A 24,186-nucleotide genomic window follows, 5' to 3' on the forward strand; every position below is an offset into this window, starting at 1 on the left:
CTTTATTGGAAATTTAGTGGGGCCACACTGAGCTAAGGGGCCATAGGAGTTAAAGGTCTCTGGGACTTCTGTGGGAGCACAGATATGAGTGGGAGTGAGGGACAAAGAGGAGACAGATGAGCTGGGAGGTAACTGGGAGAGGGCTCACTGCATCTGTGAGTGACAGGCAAGGACGAGTGTGTGGAAAGCTAAATGGAACCAGCCGGGTGACGAAAGGGAGAAGAACTGGCTGGGTGGAAGCAGGGTGAGGGAAAATGAAGGATGAGCCAGGGCTCTGGTTTGAGAACTCGGATGGAGGCACCACCACCTGGGATGGGGAAGATGAGAGAACAGGTCAGGGGCAGGAGTCAAGTTCAGTTCTCAACACTGAGCTTTAGGAATTATCATATAAATGTGGCATTAAGATTGCTCAGGTGGTTAAATGGCTTTGAGCAAAGCTTCTGGAATCAGACATAATGTTTGAATCCTGGCTCTGCTATATTCCACTGAGGCAAATTATTTTATTTTCTCCGCTTCCTGAAATGGGGGATATACACACATTTACCTCAGAAGGTAAGAACACAATGAGATAATGTTTATAAAATGCCTTCAACAGAGTAAGTACTTAGTAAATGGTAGTTAGGACTACTATAATTTGCTAATAGCAGCATTAGCATCATATATGATGTCAAAGGCTAAATTTTAATTTTGACATTTATAAACTATGTCATCCAGGGGAATAATGTATGTTAGATTTCTAATTTTTAAAGAAGCCAAAATCCTTCCTTTTCTTCAATATAAGACATATAAAAACAATAACTCGAACATCCTTGATTTTGTCTTGAACCTATAGGACCCACCAATAGGTGATGAGAAACCCGGAATGAATAATTCTTTCTTCGTATCTCAAGGAAGAGAAGATTAACAATATTTAGTCTGTGGCCATAGGAGCTCTGTAAAAAACAGCAGCGCCCTCAGGGAAAGAGCCTATTTAAGGTCAGTCTCACGTGTGTTCCCTGAGAAGGAAAGTTGCTTAAGATACGCAAACATTAACTGCAGAGTTCTTACCTAATATTCTAGAAATGTAAACATTTCTTCAGCATTAACCATCATATGTGTGATGACCATGAAGCAAGCCTATGTTTTGATTTGTTCAATCAAAGTGCAAATGAGTTTAGTAGCTTAGTTGGAACTGACCTATAATTGTATAAGTCGTGTAGATTCTTGTATCAATCAGAAAGCATCAGACTCGCACAGTCAATATAATCCTTTCAGGCTTTCTCAAAAAACATGGTTTAATAGAGGCAAGAGGAAGATAAAATAGGATAAGGATTGTAAAATGTCCTGTAGACTAAAAGCGTTCTCAACACATGAGAAGTTATTTTGAATATCATTAAGTTGAAGGGAAAGGTAGGCTTCATGTGAATTACTCCTTGTTTATTTGTTCATTCATCTGTTCAGTCGACCAAGAGATAAACAGGGCACTGCAGAGTATACAGTATGGGTATGAAGTAGCCCCTGCCCTCAAGGAGTTTTCCATCTTAGAGTAGAGAGAAGTCACACACATAAACAACGACACTCCCATACTCAGTGGCGTAAAGACTATAAAAAGTGTAATAGAGGAGGAGGAGTCAAGATGGCGGAGAAGTAGCAGGCTGAGACTACTTCGGGTAGCGGGAGATCAGCTAAATAGCTTATCTAAAGATTGCAAACACCTACAAATCCAACGGGAGATTGAAGAGAAGAAGAACAGCAATTCCAGAAACAGAAAATCAACCACTTTCTGCAAGTTAGGACTGGCGGAGAAGTGAATCCAAAGCGACGGGAAGATAGACCGCGGGGGGAGGGGCCGGCTCCCGGCGAGCGGCAGAGCAACGGAGCAAAATCAGGACTTTTAAAAGTCTGTTCCGCTGAGGGACATCGCTCCAGAGGCTTAACTGGGGTGAAGCCCACGCGGAGTCAGCGCGGCCTCAGGTCCCGCAGGGTCGCAGAAGGATCGGGGGTGTCTCAGTGTCGCAGAGCTTACCGGTATTAGAACGGGGAAGCCGGCTGCAGAGACAGAGCCGAGGAGTGACTCTCAGCTCAGGGTTGCCTTGAACCGGTCGCAGGCTCGGTCAGCTCGGAGCGTGGCCGGAGGCCAGGGTGACGGGAGTCATTTGGCGCTGTTCTCTGAGGGCGCACTGAGGAGTGGGGCCCCGGGCTCTCGGCTCCTCCGGGCCGGAGACCGGGAGGCCGCCATCTTTATTCCCGTCCTCCGGACTCTATGGAAAGTGCTCAGGGAACAAAAGCTCCCGAAAGCGAACCCGAGCGGATGACTCAGCGCGGCCCCGGGTAAGGGCGGTGCAACTCCGCCTGGGGCAAAGACGCTTGAGAATCACTACAACGGGCCCCTCCCCCAGAAGATCTACGGGAAACCCAGCCAGGACCAAGTTCACCTACCAAGGAGAACGGCAGAATTCCAGAGGAGAAGAAAGCAAAGCACGGAACTCATGGCTTTCTCCCCATGATTTTTTAGCCTTGAAGTTAATTTAATTTTTTTTTTCTTTTTCAATTTTTTTTTCTTTTTCTCTTCTTCTGCTAAATTTTTTTTAACTTTTACCATTTTCTTTTTTTAACGTTTTTTAAATAGTTTATCTAATATATATATATTTTTTCCTCTTTTTATATTTTTTCTTTATCGGCTTTCTTTTCTTTAATAGTTTTTTTTTCTTTTCTTTCTTTCTGAACCCCTTTTTATCCCCTTTCTCCCCCCTCACAATTCAGGATCTCTTCTGATTTGGCTAAAGCATATTTTCCTGGGGTTGTTGCCACCCTTTTAGTATTTTACTTGCTCCTTCATAAACTCTTATCTGGACAAAATGACAAGGCGGAAAAATTCACAACAAAAAAAAGAACAAGAGGCAATACCAAAGGCTAGGGACCTAATCAATACAGACATTGGTAATATGTCAGATATAGAGTTCAGAATGATGATTCTCAAGGTTCTAGCCGGGCTTGAAAAAGGCATGGAAGATATTAAAGCAACCCTCTCGGGAGATATAAAAGCCCTTTCTGGAGAAATAAAAGAACTAAAATCTAACCAAGTTGAAATCAAAAAAGCTATTAATGAGGTGCAATCAAAAATGGAGGCTCTCACTGCTAGGATAAATGAGGCAGAAGAAAGAATTAGCGATATAGAAGACCAAATGACAGAGAATAAAGAAGCTGAGCAAAAGAGGGACAAACAGCTACTGGACCACGAGGGGAGAATTCGAGAGATAAGTGACACCATAAGACGAAACAACATTAGAATAATTGGGATTCCAGAAGAAGAGGAAACAGAGAGGGGAGCAGAAGGTATATTGGAGAGAATTATTGGAGAGAATTTCCCCAATATGGCAAAGGGAACAAGCATCAAAATCCAGGAGGTTCAGAGAACCCCCCTCAAAATCAATAAGAATAGGTCCACACCCCGTCACCTAATAGTAAAATTGACAAGTCTTAGTGACAAAGAAAAGATCCTGAAAGCAGCCCGGGAAAAGAAGTCTGTAACGTACAATGGTAAAAATATTAGATTGGCAGCAGACTTATCCACAGAGACCTGGCAGGCCAGAAAGAGCTGGCATGATATATTCAGAGTACTAAATGAGAAAAACATGCAGCCAAGAATACTATATCCAGCTAGGCTATCATTGAAAATAGAAGGAGAGATTAAAAGCTTCCAGGACAAACAAAAACTGAAAGAATTTGCAAATACCAAACCAGCTCTACAGGAAATATTGAAAGGGGTCCTCTAAGCAAAGAGAGACCCTCAAAGTAGTAGATCAGAAAGAAACAGAGACAATATACAATAACAGTCACCTTACAGGCAATACAATGGCACTAAATTCATATCTCTCAATACTTACCCTGAATGTGAATGGGCTAAATGCCCCAATCAAAAGACACAGGGTATCAGAATGGATAAAAAAACAAAAACCATCTATATGTTGCCTACAAGAAACTCATCTTACACCCGAAGACACCTCCAGGTTTAAAGTGAGGGGGTGGAAAAGAATTTACCATGCTAATGGACATCAGAAGAAAGCAGGAGTGGCAATCCTTATAGCAGATCAATTAGATTTTAAGCCAAAGACTATAATAAGAGATGAGGAAGGACACTATATCATACTCAAAGGAACTGTCCAACAAGAAGATCTAACAATTTTAAATATCTATGCCCCTAACGTGGGAGCAGCCAACTATATAAACCAATTAATAACAAAATCAAAGAAACACATCGACAAGAATACAATAATAGTAGGGGATTTTAACACTCCCCTCACTGAAATGGACAGATCATCCAAGCAAAAGATCAACAAGGAAATCAAGGCCTTAAATGACACACTGGACCAGATGGACATCACAGATATATTCAGAACATTTCATCCCAAAGCAACAGAATACACATTCTTCTCTAGTGCACATGGAACATTCTCCAGAATAGATCACATTCTTGGTCCTAAATCAAGTCTCAACCGGTATCAAAAGATTGGGATCATTCCCTGCATATTTTCAGACCACAATGCTCTAAAGCTAGAACTCAATAACAAGAGGAAATTTGGAAAGAACCCAAATATATGGAGACTAAACAGCATCCTTCTAAAGAATGAATGGGTCAACCAGGAAATCAAAGAAGAATTGAAAAAATTTATGGAAACAAATGATAATGAAAACACAACAGTTCAGAATCTGTGGGACACAACAAAGGCAGTCCTGAGAGGAAAATATATAGCGGTACAAGCCTTTCTCAAGAAACAAGAAAGGTCTCAGGTACACAACCTAACCCTACACCTAAAGGAGCTGGAGAAAGAACAAGAAAGAAACCCTAAACCCAGCAGGAGAAGAGAAATCATAAAGATCAGAGCAGAAATCAATGAAATAGAAACCAAAAAAACAATAGAACAAATCAACGAAACTAGGAGCTGGTTCTTTGAAAGAATTAATAAGATCGATAAACCCCTGGCCAGACTTATCAAAAGAAAAGAGAGAGGACCCAAATAAATAAAATCATGAATGAAAGAGGAGAGATCACAACGAACACCAAAGAAATACAGACAATTATAAGAACATACTATGAGCAACTCTACGCCAACAAATTTGACAATCTGGAAGAAATGGATGCATTCCTAGAGACATATAAACTACCACAACTGAACCAGGAAGAAATAGAAAGCCTGAACAGACCCATAACCAGTAAGGAGATTGAAACAGTCATCAAAAATCTCCAAACAAACAAAAGCCCAGGGCCAGACGGCTTCCCGGGGGAATTCTACCAAACATTTAAAGAAGAACTAATTCCTATTCTCCTGAAACTGTTCCAAAAAATAGCAATAGAAGGAAAACTTCCAAACTCATTTTATGAGGCCAGCATCACCTTGATCCCAAAACCAGACAAGGATCCCAACAAAAAAGAGAACTACAGACCAATATCCTTGATGAACACAGATGCAAAAATTCTCGCCAAAATACTAGCCAATAGGATTCAACAGTACGTTAAAAGGATTATTCACCACGACCAAGTGGGATTTATTCCAGGGCTGCAAGGCTGGTTCAACATCCGCAAATCAATCAATGTGATACAACACATTAATAAAAGAAAGAACAAGAACCATATGATACTCTCCATAGATGCTGAAAAAGCATTTGACAAAGTACAGCATCCCTTCCTGATCAAAACTCTTCAAAGTGTAGGGATAGACGGCACATACCTCAATATTATCAAAGCCATCTATGAAAACCCACCGCAAATATCATTCTCAATGGAGAAAAACTGAAAGCTTTTCCGCTAAGGTCAGGAACACGGCAGGGATGTCCGTTATCACCACTGCTATTCAACATAGTACTAGAAGTCCTAGCCTCAGCAATCAGACAACAAAAAGAAATTAAAGGCATCCAAATCGGCAAAGAAGAAGTCAAACTATCACTCTTCGCAGATGATATGATACTCTATGTGGAAAACCCAAAAGACTCCACTCCAAAACTGCTAGAACTTGTACAGGAATTCAGTAAAGTGTCAGGATATAAAATCAATGCACAGAAATCAGTTGCATTTCTCTACACCAACAACAAGACAGAAGAAAGAGAAATTAAGGAGTCCATTCCATTTACAATTGCACCCAAAACTATAAGATACCTAGAAATAAACCTAACCAAAGAGACTAAGAATCTATACTCAGAAAACTATAAAGTACTCATGAAAGAAATTGAGGAAGACACAAAGAAATGGAAAAATGTTCCATGCTCCTGGATTGGAAGAATAAATATTGTGAAAATGTCTATGCTACCTAAAGCAATCTACACATTTAATGCAATTCCTATCAAATTACCATCCATTTTTTTCAAAGAAATGGAGCAAATCATCCTAAAATTTATATGGAACCAGAAAAGACCTCGAATAGCCAAAGGAATATTGAAAAAGAAAGCCAAAGTTGGTGGCATCACAATTCCGGACTTCAAGCTCTATTACAAAGCTGTCATCATCAAGACAGCATGGTACTGGCACAAAAACAGACACATAGATCAATGGAACAGAATAGAGAGCCCAGAAATGGACCCTCAACTCCATGGTCAACTCATCTTCGACAAAGCAGGAAAGAATGTCCAATGGAACAAAGACAGCCTCTTCAATAAATGGTGTTGGGAAAATTGGACAGCCACATGCAGAAAAATGAAATTGGATCATTTCCTTACACCACACACAAAAATAGACTCAAAATGGATGAAGGATCTCAATGTGAGAAAGGAATCCATCAAAATCCTCGAGGAGAACACAGGCAGCAACCTCTTCGACGTCAGCCGCAGCAACATCTTCCTAGGAACATCACCAAAGGCAAGGGAAGGAAGGGCAAAAATGAACTTTTGGGATTTTATCAAGATCAAAAGCTTTTGCACAGCAAAGGAAACAGTGAACAAAACCAAAAGACAACTGACAGAATGGGAGAAGATATTTGCAAATGACATATCAGATAAAGGGCTAGTGTCCAAAATCTATAAAGAACTTAGCAAACTCAACACCCAAAGAACAAATAATCCAATCAAGAAATGGGCAGAGGACATGAACAGACATTTCTGCAAAGAAGACATCCAGATGGCCAACAGACACATGAAAAAGTGCTCCATATCACTCGGCATCAGGGAAATACAAATCAAAACCACCATGAGATATCACCTCACACCAGTCAGAATGGCTAAAATTAACAAGTCAGGAAATGACAGATGCTGGCGAGGATGCGGAGAAAGGGGAACCCTCCTACACTGTTGGTGGGAATGCAAGCTGGTGCAACCACTCTGGAAAACAGCATGGAGGCTCCTCAAAATGTTGAAAATAGAACTACCCTATGACCCTGCAATTGCACTGCTGGGTATTTGCCCTAAAGATACAAACATAGTGATCCGAAGGGGCACGTGCACCCGAATGTTTATAGCAGCAATGTCTACAATAGCCAAACTATGGAAAGAACCTAGATGTCCATCTACAGACGAATGGATAAAGAAGATGTTGTATATATACACAATGAAATACTATGCAGCCATCAAAAGAAATGAAATCTTGCCATTTGCGACGACGTGGATGGAACTAGAGGGTATCATGCTTAGCGAAATAAGTCAATCGGAGAAAGACAACTATCATATGATCTCCCTGATATGAGGGAGAGGAGATGCAACATGGGGGGTCGAGGGGGGTAGGAGAAGAGTAAATGAAACAAGATGGGATTGGGAGGGAGACAAACCATAAGTGACTCTTAATCTCACAAAACAAACTGAGGGTTGATGGGGGGAGGGGGTTGGGAGAGGGGGTGGGGTTATGGATATCGGGGAGGGTATGTGCTATGGTGAGTGTTGTGAAGTGTGTAAACCTGGCGATTCGCAGACCTGTACCCCTGGGGATAAAAATATATGTTTATAAAGCTGTAAAAAAAAAAAAAAAAAGAAAGAAAGGATGAATCCCCAAGTTTTGTAGCAACATGGACGGGACTGGAAGAGATTATGCTGAGTGAAATAAGTCAAGCAGAGAGAGTCAATTATCATATGGTTTCACTTATTTGTCGAGCATAACAAATAGCATGGAGGACAAGGGGAGATGGAGAAGAGAAGGGAGTTGAGGGAAATTGGAAGGGGAGGTGAACCATGAGAGACTATGGACTCTGAAAAACGATCTGAGAATTTTGAAGGGGTGGGGGGTGGGATGTTGGGGGCACCAGGTGGTGGGTATTGTAGAGGGCACGGATTGCATGGAGCACTGGGTGTGGTGCAAAAATAATGAATACTGTTATGCTGAAAAAAAAAAAAGTGTAATAGAGAAGATATCACAGAAGCTAGGATGACAGAGGGATTGCTGCCAACTGGAGTTGCTAGGTCTAGCTTCAAGAAACAGAAGAATGTTTTCTCATTGGCAGATATTGTCTTCATGTGCTTCTAATAAAACAGAAGCTGATGAGTCTCTGGTTTATTTCTTTGTTTCCACTCTGACATTGTTGATGTCAGCAAAAAATGTGGGTTTGTTTTTTGTTTTTCTTTTCCATTTAGCCTAGGAATGGTGGATTCTACCTGCCACACCCCTTTAAAATAATAAAATATGTCTAGAATAGGAAAAAAAAAAAAGAAACAGAAGTAAAGCTGAAAGGCCGTAATAGAGTGATAAAGTTCACAGAACAACAAAAATAATAACAACAATATAACAGCAGATTTTTTATTTCTAGGTATGCTAGGAATATACCAAGTGCTTTAAATGTATTAACAACTTTAATCACCATGGTAACCACAGGAAGGAGCTGCTATGATGAATCCCCATTTTACAGATGGGGAAACTGAGGCCTAGAAGGAGGACACACCTAGAAAGTTGTGTGAGCCAGGAAACATACCTGAGTTTTTTTAATACTACAGTTGCAGGTGGGATGAAAGTCATGAGGAAATACACAAAAATGGTAGGACATCGTTCACAAATTATTAAACGTCCAGTGTGGCTGATGAAGCACATGGTTTTCCAGGGATACAACAAAAAACAAACTTAGAAAGGTAGGTCAGGAAAAGCTTGGGGACAGCCTGAGTCTCATAATAAAGACTTTGGGTTTTATTTTATAGTCCACGGGTGGGGAGATGTCCAAATAAAGATGGCGGTCGTTGTCGGCATAGACGATAACATTGTGAGAGAGTATGTCCAGAGACAGGAAAAGTAAAGAGGTTGGGGGAAGAAGTTTGGAATGGCTCTTTGCATTTTACTTGTTATAAAATAAAATAATTCCGTAGGAAGTTTGGTCTGTTTAGCAGTCATTTGATGTTTGTTGTGGATTACTCCGTTAGATGCTCTAGTGATTTCAAGTGGGATTAATGCTGGGTAGTAGTGCCCTCATAGAGATCAGGTGAAAACTTGCTGGCTTTTCTATTTCCCATTTTATTACCAACACGACCCCTTCAGGTGATGAGAACTAAAATCTGCAGAGAGAAGATGCTGGGTATTGGTGTGTTTCTAAAGGAAATGAGTATGAAAAGTTTGATCTCAATCTGCTTCTGTGAATTCACAGTAGAAAATTATTCAGTTACCTTCAGGTAAACCAGAGGGTCCTTACAAAAATGCTCCGATCTCCTGACTTTCATGAAGACAGATTCAGGGCAGTTGCTAGCATTATAACTGTGGATCATACAGAACATCCAGGAGGCAGGGGACTACAGTGGTGCAGGCATATTGAACAAACGGACAGTGGCATCAGTATCATAGCCGCAGAGACAAGTAGAAATACAGTTTATTCCCTATATATTTATGACTACTGGCAGTCAATCTGATACTTTAACACCTACTAGTATTCCATAAATAATGCTAAAAAAATAACAATTTTACTATACACTAGGCACCGAAGTGGATGCTTTTGAACAAAGGTAATTAAAGTATGGAGAAAGAAATTTCATGTCTCATAGGAAGTTTGTGGTCTTCTGTTTCCTTGGAAGTTATCGCCCATAGCTATATATAATGGTTAATGGAAAGTATAAAGATATGAAAAGACACAAAGAAGAATAAATTTTCCCCAGCAAAAGATGATTTGGTGCTCATCTGAATTAAGAATTAAGCTAGGAATTAAAAAACTAGTATCCAATCACAGAGAAAAGTAATCTTGATTAGTACTTGGGTAGTACTCTAAAATAAAAAAGGCCAAAAACTGACCTTGTGATCGAGAGCAGTGCTTATCTGTTACCCTTCTTAAAAGGAAATATAATTCTGCTCTACCTAATACATGTACATGACCTTAAAGAAACCATGCAAAGAGATTTCCCCTGACAGAATTCAGTCACTTTTTCATTTTTCTAAAACACACTAAAATTAAAGAGCTAATTTTCCCCTTAAGGGACATGTTTAATTTTAGAAGATAATATTCAATCAGAAATTGAGGGAATTTTAACCCATTTTCCATTAATTTATTAATGTCTCAGAATGCCAAGATGATTCTTGCAGTTAATGGTTTCACAGCAGCAACCTGGCCTGATGCCTATTACAGAAATGCCGGGAAGAAATCTCAGGGAAATTGTAATCATCAGTGAGATTGCTGGGTTTGTTTTGATTAACAAGGGAAATGACCAACTTTCCTTTTTAGATGGTGTTTTGGCTGTAACCATTTTAGTTCACTTTGAACTACAGTTAAATGCTATTTTAAAGTATTTTTGTACAGAGTATTTTGCTTTGGAGTTACATCATTGAGAAAAGAAGTGGTAATTACTTCTTAAATCTTTCATGAGAAGTTGCTAAATTCAAAGACCCAGAATTTTAGAGCTGGAAGAAACTTTGAGATGATGTGGTCTAGTCTCCTGAGGTCCCAAGTGACGAACAGTGATCCAAAATACTTAAAAGACCTTTCTGATTCTATTACAATGGATAGCACCTAATATACAGTAAAATGGGCTCTTGTCCAAAAGGTAGATATTAAATTGCTAACCTGTATTACTCCTATACTGGTACCGCCACCCATCTCCTTAGTACCTAATATAACACTGAAGTCCTAGGAGTGAACTCCTGATTGATATTCTACAGTATTTTATGTTCTTACATTAGTGTTACTGAGTTATTTAAAAATGTGCATGAGTACATCTTACACTAAAATCAGACTATCCACATCACTTTAGAGACCCAGAAACTAAAAACTAACGTACTCAGGGTGGGCTTTCAACGGACATATCAGCTGCCAAGCCCGAGGAAAGAATCAGGGTGTAATCAGCATGAAGAAACAGGCCAGTAGGAAGCAGAATGGGGAGGGGCACCTGGGTGGCTCAGTGGGTTAAGCCTCTGCTTCAGCTCATGTCATGATGTCAGGGTCCTGGGATCGAGCCCCGCATTGGGCTCTTTGCTCAGCAGGGAGCCTGCTTCCCTCTCTCTCTCTGCCTGCTGCTCTGCCTACTTGTGATCTATCTCTCTCTCTCTGCCAAATAAATAAATTAAAAAAAAAAAAGGAAGCAGAAAGGGGAACCAAGAGTGGCTCAGATGAGAGGGACTGAGAGTTGGCTGTTTGAGTTAGGCTGAGCATCGCTACTACTCTGCCAAACATGTGAGATGATGAATAGTTGTAGTTTTAAGCCTTAGTTTGTGATATTTTGCTCCCTAGCACTAGTTAATACTAACACTTTGCTCATAGCACTACTAATAGTTATCGAGGACTAAAATTCAATGACAACATTGGATTTGGTAGATGAAGACGGTAGAACAAACTAGATGGAATTTTACATCCTCCTCTAGGCATCTGTATGTCTAAATCTTAGGACATTTCCAAAAAAGCATCCAAGCAGTTTCATGGAATGTTACAGCTTAAATCTACCAATTCTGGCCTTTCTTCTCCATGTCGTAGTTAGGGTCAATTGGCAATATATGTAACTACAATAGGGTTTATATACATAATGTACAAAGAACTCACATAAATTTATAATGATACAGTGGCCTAACAGAAGGAAAAAAAAAATGGATCAAAAGACTTGAACAAACACACCACGAAGGAGAATATCCAGATGGCCAATAATGTAAAGGTTCCCAACATCCTTATTCATCTGGAAATAGACATTAAAGTCACAAAGACATACCATCACACACTCTCAGAATGGTTAGAATGAAAAGGATTGACAATGCCAAGTGCTGGGGAAGATGTGAAGGAAGCAAAACAGTTGGTGCAAATGGAAAATGGGTACATCCACTTTGAAGAATTGTTTAAGACCATATACTAAAGTTGAGCATAAATGTAACTTATGGCCTAGCATTTTCACTCCTAGGGATAACCTCAGAGAAACATATATCCATGTTCACTCAAAGACTTACGCCAGAATGTTCACAGCAGCATTACTTATGAGTCTAAACTGGACAGTATCCAAATGATCCACAGGAAGGGCTAAATTGTGATCTAGTGCTACAGGAGAATACTATGATGATGATGAAAAAGAATGAATTGCTGTTACAAGTAACAGTAGGAGAGCACCTCACAAAAACACTGTTGGACAAGAGAAACCCAAGGCCAAAGAAATACACTGATTCCATTTATACACAGTTCAAAAATTAGGAAAATAATAAATTTATGGTTTAGGAAGTCAAGATGGGGTTACACTGAGGAAAGAGATGGAGTAATGATTGGGTGGAGACAGAGTGGGGTTTTTGGCAATAATAGTTATGTTCTATTTCTTGACCTGAGTGGAAAACATACGAGTGAAAAGTCAACGAGGTGTAAAAATAAGATTTCAGCACTTTCCTATTTGTGTCTTGTACTATAATACACAAGTAAAGTTAAAAACACATCTATTATAATCTAGTAATATAAAATAAAAACATACTTTTTCTAATTTAAGGTAACTCATCATCCACTCCTTTTGCATCCATAAGCATATGACAAGTGGCTCTGAGTTTGAATACTTAAAAGAACTAGATGAGGAGGAATAAGAGTGTTCTGCAAAAATTAATTTTTTAGGTAAAAATGTTATAAGGAAATCTACCTTCTATCTTAGAAAAATAACATTCTAAATAAATGGTTGTTGCCATTTGAAGATTAGACTTTTTTGTGTAGAAAACTCTTTCTGAAATTGTCTATGAAGTGGAGGTTATGCTGGTCTCCCACAAAGCATGTATGTTATAAATACTTCTAGAAGCCCTTGAAAAACTCAGTTTCCAGTACATCAAGATCATCTGGAAGAAACGGACAGAATGTACAAATAGTAGCCAATTTCCTCTTGGTACCTGTGACTCAGAAGTCGCTGGTAGAAATGTAATATCTAAATCTTGATATTCTGAAAAAATGAAATGCAAAGCATAGCCAAGATCCAGTCGTGACAACACCAATAAACCAACACTTTTGATTGCAAAAGGGTTAGTCATCTTTTCTGAAGACTCGTAATGTACAAATCGATCCCTAATAACATAGTTACTTGAAAACTACTAAGGACTATCCATACATCTGGGCAAACATATAATACATTTGGGCATTTCCAATGAAAGGATAATATTTTTCTCGGCATCCTTGGTTTTGCATGCTTAGTCCAGGTAAATAAAAGGAAAGGTTTGAAGCTGAGCAGAGAAATTGTTAAGAGGAGAGTCAGAGGCTTACAGGAACACAAGAAAACACCCACAGGCAGATTAAGAGGTTTTTGTGATTTAAAGATTCATAATGTCATTCTGCAATGTAAGAAGATATCATGAAGTAACTTCATTTTAGACCTACCCCATAAGCATTGATATTTCGCTATATTCTATACACATCCACTTAATGGTGATTAGTCATAAGAACAGCTAATCTATAGGTGATTGCATTGTTCAATCTGCCGTTATCATTAAGAGCCTCCTATGTATATCTAGAGTCTCCACGTGAGATAAAGAAATACGCAAAGAAGAAGATTCAGTCAGTGTTCCCAAGGAGTCTACAGAACCCAGAGGCACAACAGAAAAACTCTCAGGTAACTAAGGCAAGACAAAATGTAAATCCCTCACAAGTTGCCAAGAAAGTACTAGTGGGGTTCAAAAGGGAGAGAAAATGAGAGGAACTGGGTGAACTAAATCAGAGTAGGGTCAGGGAAAGAGGTGGAGTTGACTTAGGTATATTTACATAGAGAGAATATATTTTTGAAAGGTCTATGCATGGGAATAGTAAATATTAGAAACAACAGTAGAGGGCTCCTGGGTGGCTCAGTGGGTTAAGCCTCTGCCTTCGGCTCAGGTCATGATCTCAGGGTCCTGGGATTGAGCCCCACATCCGGCTCTCTGCTAGGAAGCAGGGAGCCTGCTTCCCCCTGTCTCTCTCTCTGCCTGCAGCTCTGCCTACTTGTGATCTCTGTCAAATAAATAAATAAAATCTTAAAAAAAAAACCCAACAACAGTAGAAAAATGCACAGTATTTGAGAAAACATTTTAGTACCTTTCCATCTTAGTATCAATGATAATAACTTGTTGGTTACATTTGACATCTACTAAAATGATTCTGATTACTGTTTCTTAGTAAAAAAAAATCTTACTTAAATTATACTACAGTGAGCCTTGTTTAATACGGCCAACAGGAAATCCATATTAACTGATGGCTCTCCACAGGGCTTCCCATGGAAGAAAGAGGAAAGTTATAAAATAAATAATTATTAGAGGATCTTAAAATTTTAAAAAATTCTGAATAAGCTATTTTAGTACAGATTTGGTATAATCTTCTAAACCTCTTGACTCTGCACTGATCTAAAGATTAATGTTCAGAACAATGTCCTTGAGATAACTGTGTGCTCCTCTCTCCCAAAGACTCAAGTATCTTTAATATTAAATACATTATCAGAAACATATTTTAGAAATGTTTTTAGCAAAGTTTTAAGCCAAGTAAGTGTTTTGATGAATTTTAGAAAATAAAATTATCCAGGACACATATGTCTCAAATACTCTTTTTATCAGTGACTCAGTATTGTCACAGAATAAAGCTTCAGCTGCTTCTTAATTCAGGGTAATAATGGGAGACCTGAGGTTCATTTTAGGGAAGTGGAGCATGGAAATAGTCAACTTTAATTTCCCAGAATTCAGTAACAGTTTAGTTTAGTTATGGTAAGCACTTTATATACAGTCACTCAGTCTTTCCATCAAACCATTGTAGAAGTGCTATTATCATCCCTGGTTTAGAGATAGGAAGGTTGAAGCTTGGAGAGGCTCAGTAACATGTCCAAGGTCAACAGAGAGCCAAGACCCACCCAAGTTTGTCTGACTTCAAAAGTTTGTTTGACTTAATGAAGTCATTGTTTTCAGATGTTCTTGCTTTCCGAGTATTTTATGTTACTTGGTTTCCAGTAGCAGAACTCCCAGACCCAGTTGTTTGGTAATACACTTCAACAATAATAAAGGGGGATGCTTTTCCCTACAAATATTTTAAACAAGTAGTTCATGTTTACTGAGCATATATTTTGTGTCAAATGCCGAGTCTGTGCCGAGTATGTATTGATTCTTTTGCTTCTCATAGCAACGTGTGAGTTTGGTAGTATAATTACCACCATTCTGTAAAGGAAAAATCTGTCCTCTGTGACTCAGCACTTTGCTTTGGTTCTCCATCTCTTCCACTGGATGCTCCTTCTCAACTTACTCCATAGGTTCCGCTTTACCCTTCTGACCTGTGACTTGTCACTTTTGGAGAGCCCCAGAGCTCAGTCCTCTCTTCTCTCTCTCACTTCCCTATGGTGCCTCATGGTTTTAAGATCCATCTCTGTGCTGTTGACTCAATAATTCATATCACCAGGCACCTGGGTGGTTCAGTCATTAAGTGTCTGCCTTTGGCTCAGGTCATGATACCAGGGTCCTGGAATCAGCCTTGCATCAGGGTCTCTGCTTGGTGGGAAGCCTGTTTCTCCCTCTCCCTCTCCCCCTACTTATGTTCCCTCTCTCGCTGCCTCTCTCTGTCAAATAAATAAATAAAAAATCTTTTTAAAAAATTTAATCTTTAAATCTTTAAATCTTTAAATCTTTAAATCTTTAATCTTTAAATCTTTTTAAAAAATTCATATCACCTACCCTAACCTCTGCAGTAAAATCTAGGCTTAAATACCCAACTCTACACATCACTTAGATGATAGACATCTGAAACATAACACATCCAAAATTGAACTCTTAATTTCCTTCTCACAGTCTTCCTTATCTCAATACACTTTCCTTAAGATTTTAACAGACTAACTTCACTTTGATTAATAAAATCTAGAGCTGCAACTGTTTTCCTAAATAGGTTACTGAATTCGCTGACATTTATATTCTGAGATTTGCTGAAAAAGATATCTGATTCCAAGGTTGAGATTTATGGTTGTATGCGCATGCGCGCGCACACACACACACACACACACACGCTCAGAAATAATTTGTGTACATTTAATAATGTATAAATAAATAAGATCAATATTTATATCTATGATTATAGATACACTCATCTAAGATACACTATGTCATATTTTTAATAGTATATGAGTAAATAAAAGTACTAAAAGTAAAACCAATGCAACAAGTATGTCCCACCGGCAAATGAAAAGGCACTCCACTTGGTTATTCACTGAGGCAATGTACATTAAACTTAAAGTGGGGTACCATTACACATCCATCCGAAGAGTTAGCATGAATCAGACTGAGAATACCAAGTGCTGGTGAGGTTGTGAAGGAAAGGAAACTCTCATATTAGAGAAAATATAACTCACGTTAGTGGGACTATAATGTTTAACATTAAAATATGGCCTCAAAAGGACATCTATTACTTTCATCAAGTCAACACCATCTGCTCTGGGGAAGTGCCATTTTTCTGTCTCATTCTGTTGGGGCTGTTTACCATACATTCCTGCCTCCCTTACCAAAAGAGTAAAGAGTGTATTATATCCCTGGACATAGTGATCAGTGTAATGGTCAGCATTTGCTTCAAGCTAAGTCACTAAGAATCCTCTAGGGGTGATCCAGTCTCATTTCTTTCTCTGGCTTCATCAACGTTCAAGATAATGGAGACTTGTGGCTGCTGGGGCCATCTTATCATAAGATAAGGAGAGTCGTTTCTAGGCAAGGAGACTAGAGAGACAGAAGGTCTATGACATTACTGAACTTGTATTTGAAGCTAGGATACACCATGGACTTCTGACTTCTGCAGGCAAATAAATTCCCTCCTGATGCTAGGTTATACTGGGTTTCTGTTATTTGTACTTGATGGTATCCTCGTATACTGTTGAACTACTGCTCCTCATTTTCCCAATTTAAGCCCTCAAGTTTTCTGTTGCATTTTTGACATCTATTTAGCTTTACCTAAGAGTGATAGGGAGGTAACTGAAGGGAGGCCCATGAACTTTGAGTTTTATATATTCTTTCATAAATTTATTTCTTTTGTATTTCTACATAGCTCCTAGTTCCTAGTTTCCTTTAAAAATGAATGTCTTTTTTTGTTTTAAATGCTTAATTATTGAGGACTTTAGTATCTTAATGAGCTGAATAGGGTAAATATCATTATTCTTATTTTATAGAAGGAAAACATAATACAAAGAAATGAAGTCATTGAGTCTAACTTCAAGGGAGATTGGCAAAAGTACAAAATAGGAATCGATATAATCTAATGCCTATCTCAGCACATTTTCCATTAGGATTTGATGAATATATTATGTATAAAAAGAATTGATAATCTTTAGGCCAGTACCTGACCTAGAGTCTTAAGCATTATAAAACATGTTTAATACTTATATTCAACAAAGAAAACATCAGTGTCTTTGTTACCAAAGTTCTGGTTGACTGAATACTTTCCCATTTAAAAAAATCCTTTTCTGCTCATATCCTGTTAAAAATTTGATAAAACTAATTTTTTTGGTTTATCAAATATTAAGTCTATGAATGTTAGATTTTTTTCACAAAAAACAGGGTGGTAAACTATTTTTTAATGGCAATTGACTTACAAAGAGTTTGAAATGCTAATTGGGCCTCTTAGAGTAAATAGGCTGTGTTGTATCAGAACTCATTTCATTCCTTTTGAGGAAGAAAAGTTACAAAAGTTATAAAAGAAAAAGTATTACCAAAAAAGGGAAACGTGTTTTTTGTTAGAAAAGAAAGTTTCCATTAATATCTGATGGACAATTATAAAGTATCTCATATTCTAAGGCACCATTTTTACTTCTCTTTTCTCAAACTGTCATTCTCAATCATTTGACCTTGTGGATACTTAACACTATCGTAACCCAATTAGGAGAACAGCAATGGGAAAAAGCAAGAAAGACAAACATCAGGTAAGACAATTAGAATAGAGAAACTAAGAGCAGAATATTAAAAAGAACTGGGTGGCTGGAAAGGAAAGGAGGAAGAACAGAGGATGAAATAAAGGAAGAAAAGAGGAGAGAAAAAGTTGAGAGACAGTAAGCAAGTGGGTACAAGAGAGGTGAAAAGGAGAAAAGAGAGAAAAAAGAATTTAAAAAGAAATTGAAAAGAAAAAAGGAAAAACCCAAATCAACGTTTGCTCATTTACTACATAAAGCTAACAAAACTTAGAATAATATAACAGATGTAGTATATAGATAAATACTTTTTCCAAATATAAATGTGTGCCCTTTGATATGGTAACAAGAGCTCATATGCTCAGACTTCAGTTTAAAAGTCTGATCCTGGGGACGCCTGGGTGGCTCAGTTGGTTAAGCGGCTGCCTTCGGCTCAGGTCATGGTCCCGGCGTCCTGGGATCGAGTCCCACATCGGGCTCCTTGCTCGGCGGGGAGCCTGCTTCTCCCTCTGCCTCTGCCTGTCTCTCTGTCTGCCTGTGCTCGTTCGCTCTCTCTCCCTCTGTCCCTGACAAATAAATGAATAAAATCTTAAAAAAAAAAAAAAAAAAGTCTGATCCTGAATTCTGGTGTGAAACTAGATACAGAGATCAGAACAAGTAGCCCAGATGTAGAGGTTAGTATATTTAATAATTAAATGTATGATTAGAAAAATAAAAAAAATAGGGGATATGTGATAGATCTTTCATTAAGTGATTGGGATATTAGATAACTGCTTAGAAAAAAATAATATTTAAATTCTAAGAAAAAAGTTAAGTAAAAAAAAAAACACTTCAATATGTTAAAAATGGGAAACTACTGACAAAGTTTAAAAAAAAAAACTGATAAGGATGAATGTCCTTAATATTTAGTTTACACAAACCAATAAAAATTTAAGAGCATATCCAATAGGGAGTGAATAAAGACAAAAGCATACAATAAAAAATGAAATTGGTTAGTGTTCATATGAAAAAATATTCACTTGTACTAGAAATTTTTAAGAGTAAATTAAAATATAAATGCAATTTTCACTTAACAAATCAGAGGGATTAAAAGTGATAATATCTAATATTGACAAGCTCTGGTGAGATAGGTACACTTAAAACATTGCTGGTAGTAATATAAAATAGTATAAATTTTCTGAGGACAATTTAGAATGATGTGTCAAATATTTAAATAAGAACTACATACTTTAATGAAATCAGAAATACAGACAAAGATTTGGGTAAAAGGATATTCATTCCAGTTATTTGTAATAGCACTTTATTGGGAAATGGTTATGCAAACACAGCATTTATTTTTGAGTGGGCTACGAAGTACGAATTTAACTGAGTTTTCCCCATGTGGCTAGTTGATCCAGCATCATACACTGACTAGTTCAAGCTTTCCCCACAGATGTAAGATTATACCTCTGTTTCCATATCCACAGTGGTTTGTTTGTAGGTATTCCATTCTCTTCCACTGATCTCTTTATTATCCTATAGCTAATATTACATAGACTTAACAGCATCATTTTAGAATAAGTCTTGATATTGGGTAGAACAAGTTTTTCTGCTTTCCTATTGTTTCAAAAACATTTTGGCCTCCCCCCACCTCCCTTTCTTACTCAAAGTACATTTTAGAAATAGCTTAGTAAGGTCCTCCCAAAGATCCTTTTAAGATTTTGGGTAGAATTGAATTCATGGATGCATTTGAGAGAAATGACATCTCTTAGATATTAAGACTTCCCATTCAATAATGTGACATAGGTCTTCATTGAAGTATTTTTTTAATGTATATGCCTGTATCTATATATTTATGTAACAGGCACACACAACTTTTTTATATTTATTCCTTTTTATTGCTACTATAAATGGTATCCTAAAATTTTAACTTTCTGTTTTTGGCTGATATAAAGAAATGCAACTGATTTTTGTACACTGATCTTATATTTAGCAATTTAGAGACCTCTTAATGTGTTTCCTTCCTGATGGCCCACTTTCCCCTATATTAGGGGCTATTTGAGAACTCTGAGGTGTGGAAACTGTCAAACATCATTCAGAACATGTGAACTGGGGTGAAGGCAGACAGATGGGTCACACCCTCCCCTCCTGACTCTTGCAATAATGGAACATGGAGGAATTTCCTCTGAAGTGGTGTCCATCCCCATGGGAGAGTGCTTATCTCTTCCGGGTAGAGTGCTCAGGCCCTATAAACTATTGTTTCCTTCAGTTTGGGAGCTGGTTCCTTTTAAGCTTTCAGGTTTTAGTCCACATGTCACCTTTTCACTGACCACCCTACTGGCTTCTGAACTCTCCCCTGTACTTTCCTTTATTCCCTATCACAGAATCCAGTTCATACCTTTTATAGCAGGTAATGATCACATATCATGGGTGTATGTTTGATCAAGTTCTTGTTTACTGTCTGTCCTCCCCATCTACTGCAGGCTTCATAACATGCAGGGACCAAATCTGTTTACAGTACTCCTATATTTTTGTTACCTGCCACTTAGCTCAATAAATATTGGTGGATTGAATGAATGATTAGATATATTAAACATGTGTTTGAATTTTTAATGTTAATAATATATTGTACCATCATTTAAAATATATTTTACTGTATAATTTTATTTTAACTCCATTACCTTTAACATAGGCATCGCTAGTCCCCATTTGACAAATGAGATAACAAAGGCACCGGAAAATAAGTAACATGGTCCAAATTAACAGCTAGAAATCAGTGGAGTGAAAAACAGGGCTCAAATCACCTAACTCTGAATCCCATTCGAAACTATATAACAAAAGAGAAAGAAATAGAAAAGAAGGAGGGAGAGGATATAAGAGAAGATAGATGAGGAAGGAAAGTTTACTTATTTCTGAATTTTCCATGTCAATGGCACATCATTCAGTTTATTCTGCTAAGAACTCCTTAAATCTCATACTTTAAATCTTTTTGGAAGCTTCATACCTCATTATAACATTTCAGGACAGTAGATATATTAAGACTTCCAAGCAACACTGTTCTCCATGAATCATACAGAGTGGGAAAGAAAGGAGTTTGCAGTTAGAGAGTAAGTCTCTTTTCCTCCAATACACTTCACCAGTATAAAACTTCCTGGTAAAATCCAGTCAGATAATTATGTCTGATAATTGCAAGAAGTACTTAGAACATGATTTAGTTTCAATTTCAAGTTCCAATTCATTATTTTATAACTTTTCCTGCCTTAGTTAAAATTACACAAAACTTTGGCTCTCTCGTAACATTTAAAAGCCAGATGAGAGTATCTTCCAAGTTTTACCATAGTTGTGAGGGTAGAAATAGAATTCATTTCCATTGGAAGCATTATTGAAAGAAAGAATAGTACACTACATTTTGCTAGATATGTCTCCTAAGGTGAGGGAAAGAAAAGCAAAAATAAACTATTGGGACTACATCAAAATAAAAAGGTTTCACACAGTGAAGGAAACTATCAACAAAACAAAAAGGCTACCTAGTAAATGGGAGAAGATCTGCAAATGGTACATCTGATAAAGGTTAATATCCAAAATGTATAAAGAACTTCTATAACTCAACACTGAAAAACCAAATAATCCCACTAAAAATGGGCAGAAGAACTGAATAGACATTTTTCCACAGAAGACATTCAGATACAAACAGACACATGAGACACATGAGAAGATGCTCGACATCACTAGTCACCAGTTGGTGAGGATGTGGAAGAGAAGGAACCCTCATGCACTGTGGGTGGGAATGTAAAATGGTGCTTCCGTATGGGGGGGGGTTCTTCAAACAATTAAAAATTGCAATACCCTATGTTCTAATAATTCCACTATTGGGTTTTTACCTAAAGAAGACAAAAACACTAACTTGATAAGATACATGAACCTTTATGTTTATTGCATTATTTTCAATAGCTAAGATACAGAATCAACCTAAGTGTCCACAGATAGATGAATAGATTAGGAAGGTGTATTATCTGATGCAGCCAAAAAAGGATGAGACAGTGCCAGTTGAGACAACATGGATGGACCTAGTGGGCATTCTGCTACGTGAAGTGAGTCAGACAAGGCAAATACTGTATGATTTCATTCATATGTGGAATCTTAAAAAAATCAAACGAACGAATAAACGAACAAAAGGCAGGATCAGACCTATGTAAATACAGAGAACAAACTGATGGTTACCGGAAGGGAAAAGGGTGGGGGGATGGGCAAAACGGGTGAAGGGGAGTGGGAGTTGGAGGTTTCCAGTTATGGAATGAACACGTCATGGGACTGAAAGGCGCAACAGAGGGGATATAATCAAAGGTACTGTAATAGTGCTGCATGGGGACGGATGGTAGCTACAGTTGTGGTGAGCATAGCATTACATACAAGCTTGTCAAATCACTACGTGTACACCTGAAATGAATGCTACATTGTGTCAGCTCTACTTAAAAAAAATACTACACTCAACAGTATTTGTACTTTAATCGATGATTCTCATTGATTTTAATCAATGATTCTGTATGTCTCCTTTTCTTTCTGTTCCTAAATCTAATGATAAGGTGCTTGGTAATTTCCACTGATTCTGATTAGCGAGCTTCATACTGTGAAGTTCCAAGAAGGAAAGAAATCTCCCATTTTTCCCAGTGTCTGGATAGTAAAAGACAAAGTACCAGCCCTTACATTAATAATACTATTTTTGTGATTTGGCGGGGAAAATACTTTGCTGCCAAAGGGTAATCCACACAGCAGAACTGATAGCTACGTGAAACACTCTGACGGAATGGGACCTTATTACAGAAGCTATCGACACAACAACTCTAACTCGCTGCAAAGTACCACTCACCTCTTCCTGAACCCAACAGAGAAATGACACAGTACTGACGAAATTTTTTTCCCAACCCCTCAACAATATCGAATGGTAGGAGTTGTGGTCTCCTGCCTTTATGGAATTGACTTTTGCTGTGGGAAATTAATACAAAGACAAGTATCTCCTGAGACAGCTAAGTTGTGAGTTTACTTAGGACCCCTCCCCCACGTTTATGACGTGAAAGGAAAGAGCCTTTCAAATATTCTAATCAGTAAGAAAGAGATAGCTCCGCTGCAGGAGGACAGAACAGTCCGTCCTTAATCTAGAGTGGTTTATCAGGGATGGACAATGACATGACCTAGAGCTTAGTGAGCCGCACGTCAAGACTCGGACATACCCATCACTGAGACATCATATTCTATCAGCAGTGTTGCTTCTTGTCCGCACTGTTTAAGAATACTCATGGCTTCAGCATGTGTGGTTCCGAGAAGCCGAATTCCATCCACGCTGAGCAACCTGTCGCCAGGTTTGATCGTGCCCTCTCTGCAGGGAGAACAGAGAAACAGTCTTCATTAGCGGAGCATAATGTGGTTTAGCATTAACAGTCGCTTAGCTAAAGTGGTTCTTTCACGTGTTTGGCCATCCATCCCATTTGCAATTCCTCTTAAGCATCGTTGTGACAGTAAGAGGGGAATGCTGTAACCCTGAGCAGAAAATTGCTGCAATATGCGTGTCAGGAATAAGGAAATGACTGCATATCAGTCAACCACCAAGTCACCCACACTTAACTCTTGGGGCACAAAAGTACGAGATGCACAGTTTTCTTCCCTTTTCTAGGTTTTTGCCAAAATATCCAAAATTGATTTACTAGAGCCTGGCTTTGGAAAACTAGGTAATTGCTACTAAAAAGTAGCAATTACCTAGTTTTCCAAAGCCAGGTGAGCAGAAAAGACTGCTGATTCCATTCAGTTTATTACCGGTGAACCCAAGTGGGACAGGGAGCACTGGTGAAAAATTTCCCTAGTCTATAAATTTCCCTATTGATTTATCAGGCCATTTTGGCAATCATTAAATTGACTCAGTCTCATATTCCCTATGAGAGAGGGAAATACTGTTCTTTCTGCTGTGGCCACAGACACTCAGGTACTGGAAAAAGATTCCTCAGATATTAGGGTATACCACTAAAATACAGC

General features: G+C 38.2%; 1 protein-coding gene across 4 annotated transcripts in view; it reads right to left on the reverse strand.

Moving 5' to 3' along the window:
• Positions 1-24,186, reverse strand: part of GRIP1 (glutamate receptor interacting protein 1) — a 700,704-nt gene that overhangs the window by 115,446 nt on the left and 561,072 nt on the right. For all 4 annotated transcript variants that reach the window (XM_047742328.1, XM_047742327.1, XM_047742326.1 and 1 more), the window contains one exon: positions 23,391-23,536. In XM_047742328.1, coding sequence (XP_047598284.1) covers positions 23,391-23,536 — 146 coding nt within the window. The remainder of the gene's footprint in view (positions 1-23,390; positions 23,537-24,186) is intronic.

Source organism: Lutra lutra, chromosome 8, assembly GCF_902655055.1.
Source record: "Lutra lutra chromosome 8, mLutLut1.2, whole genome shotgun sequence".
NCBI lineage: Eukaryota > Metazoa > Chordata > Mammalia > Carnivora > Mustelidae > Lutra > Lutra lutra.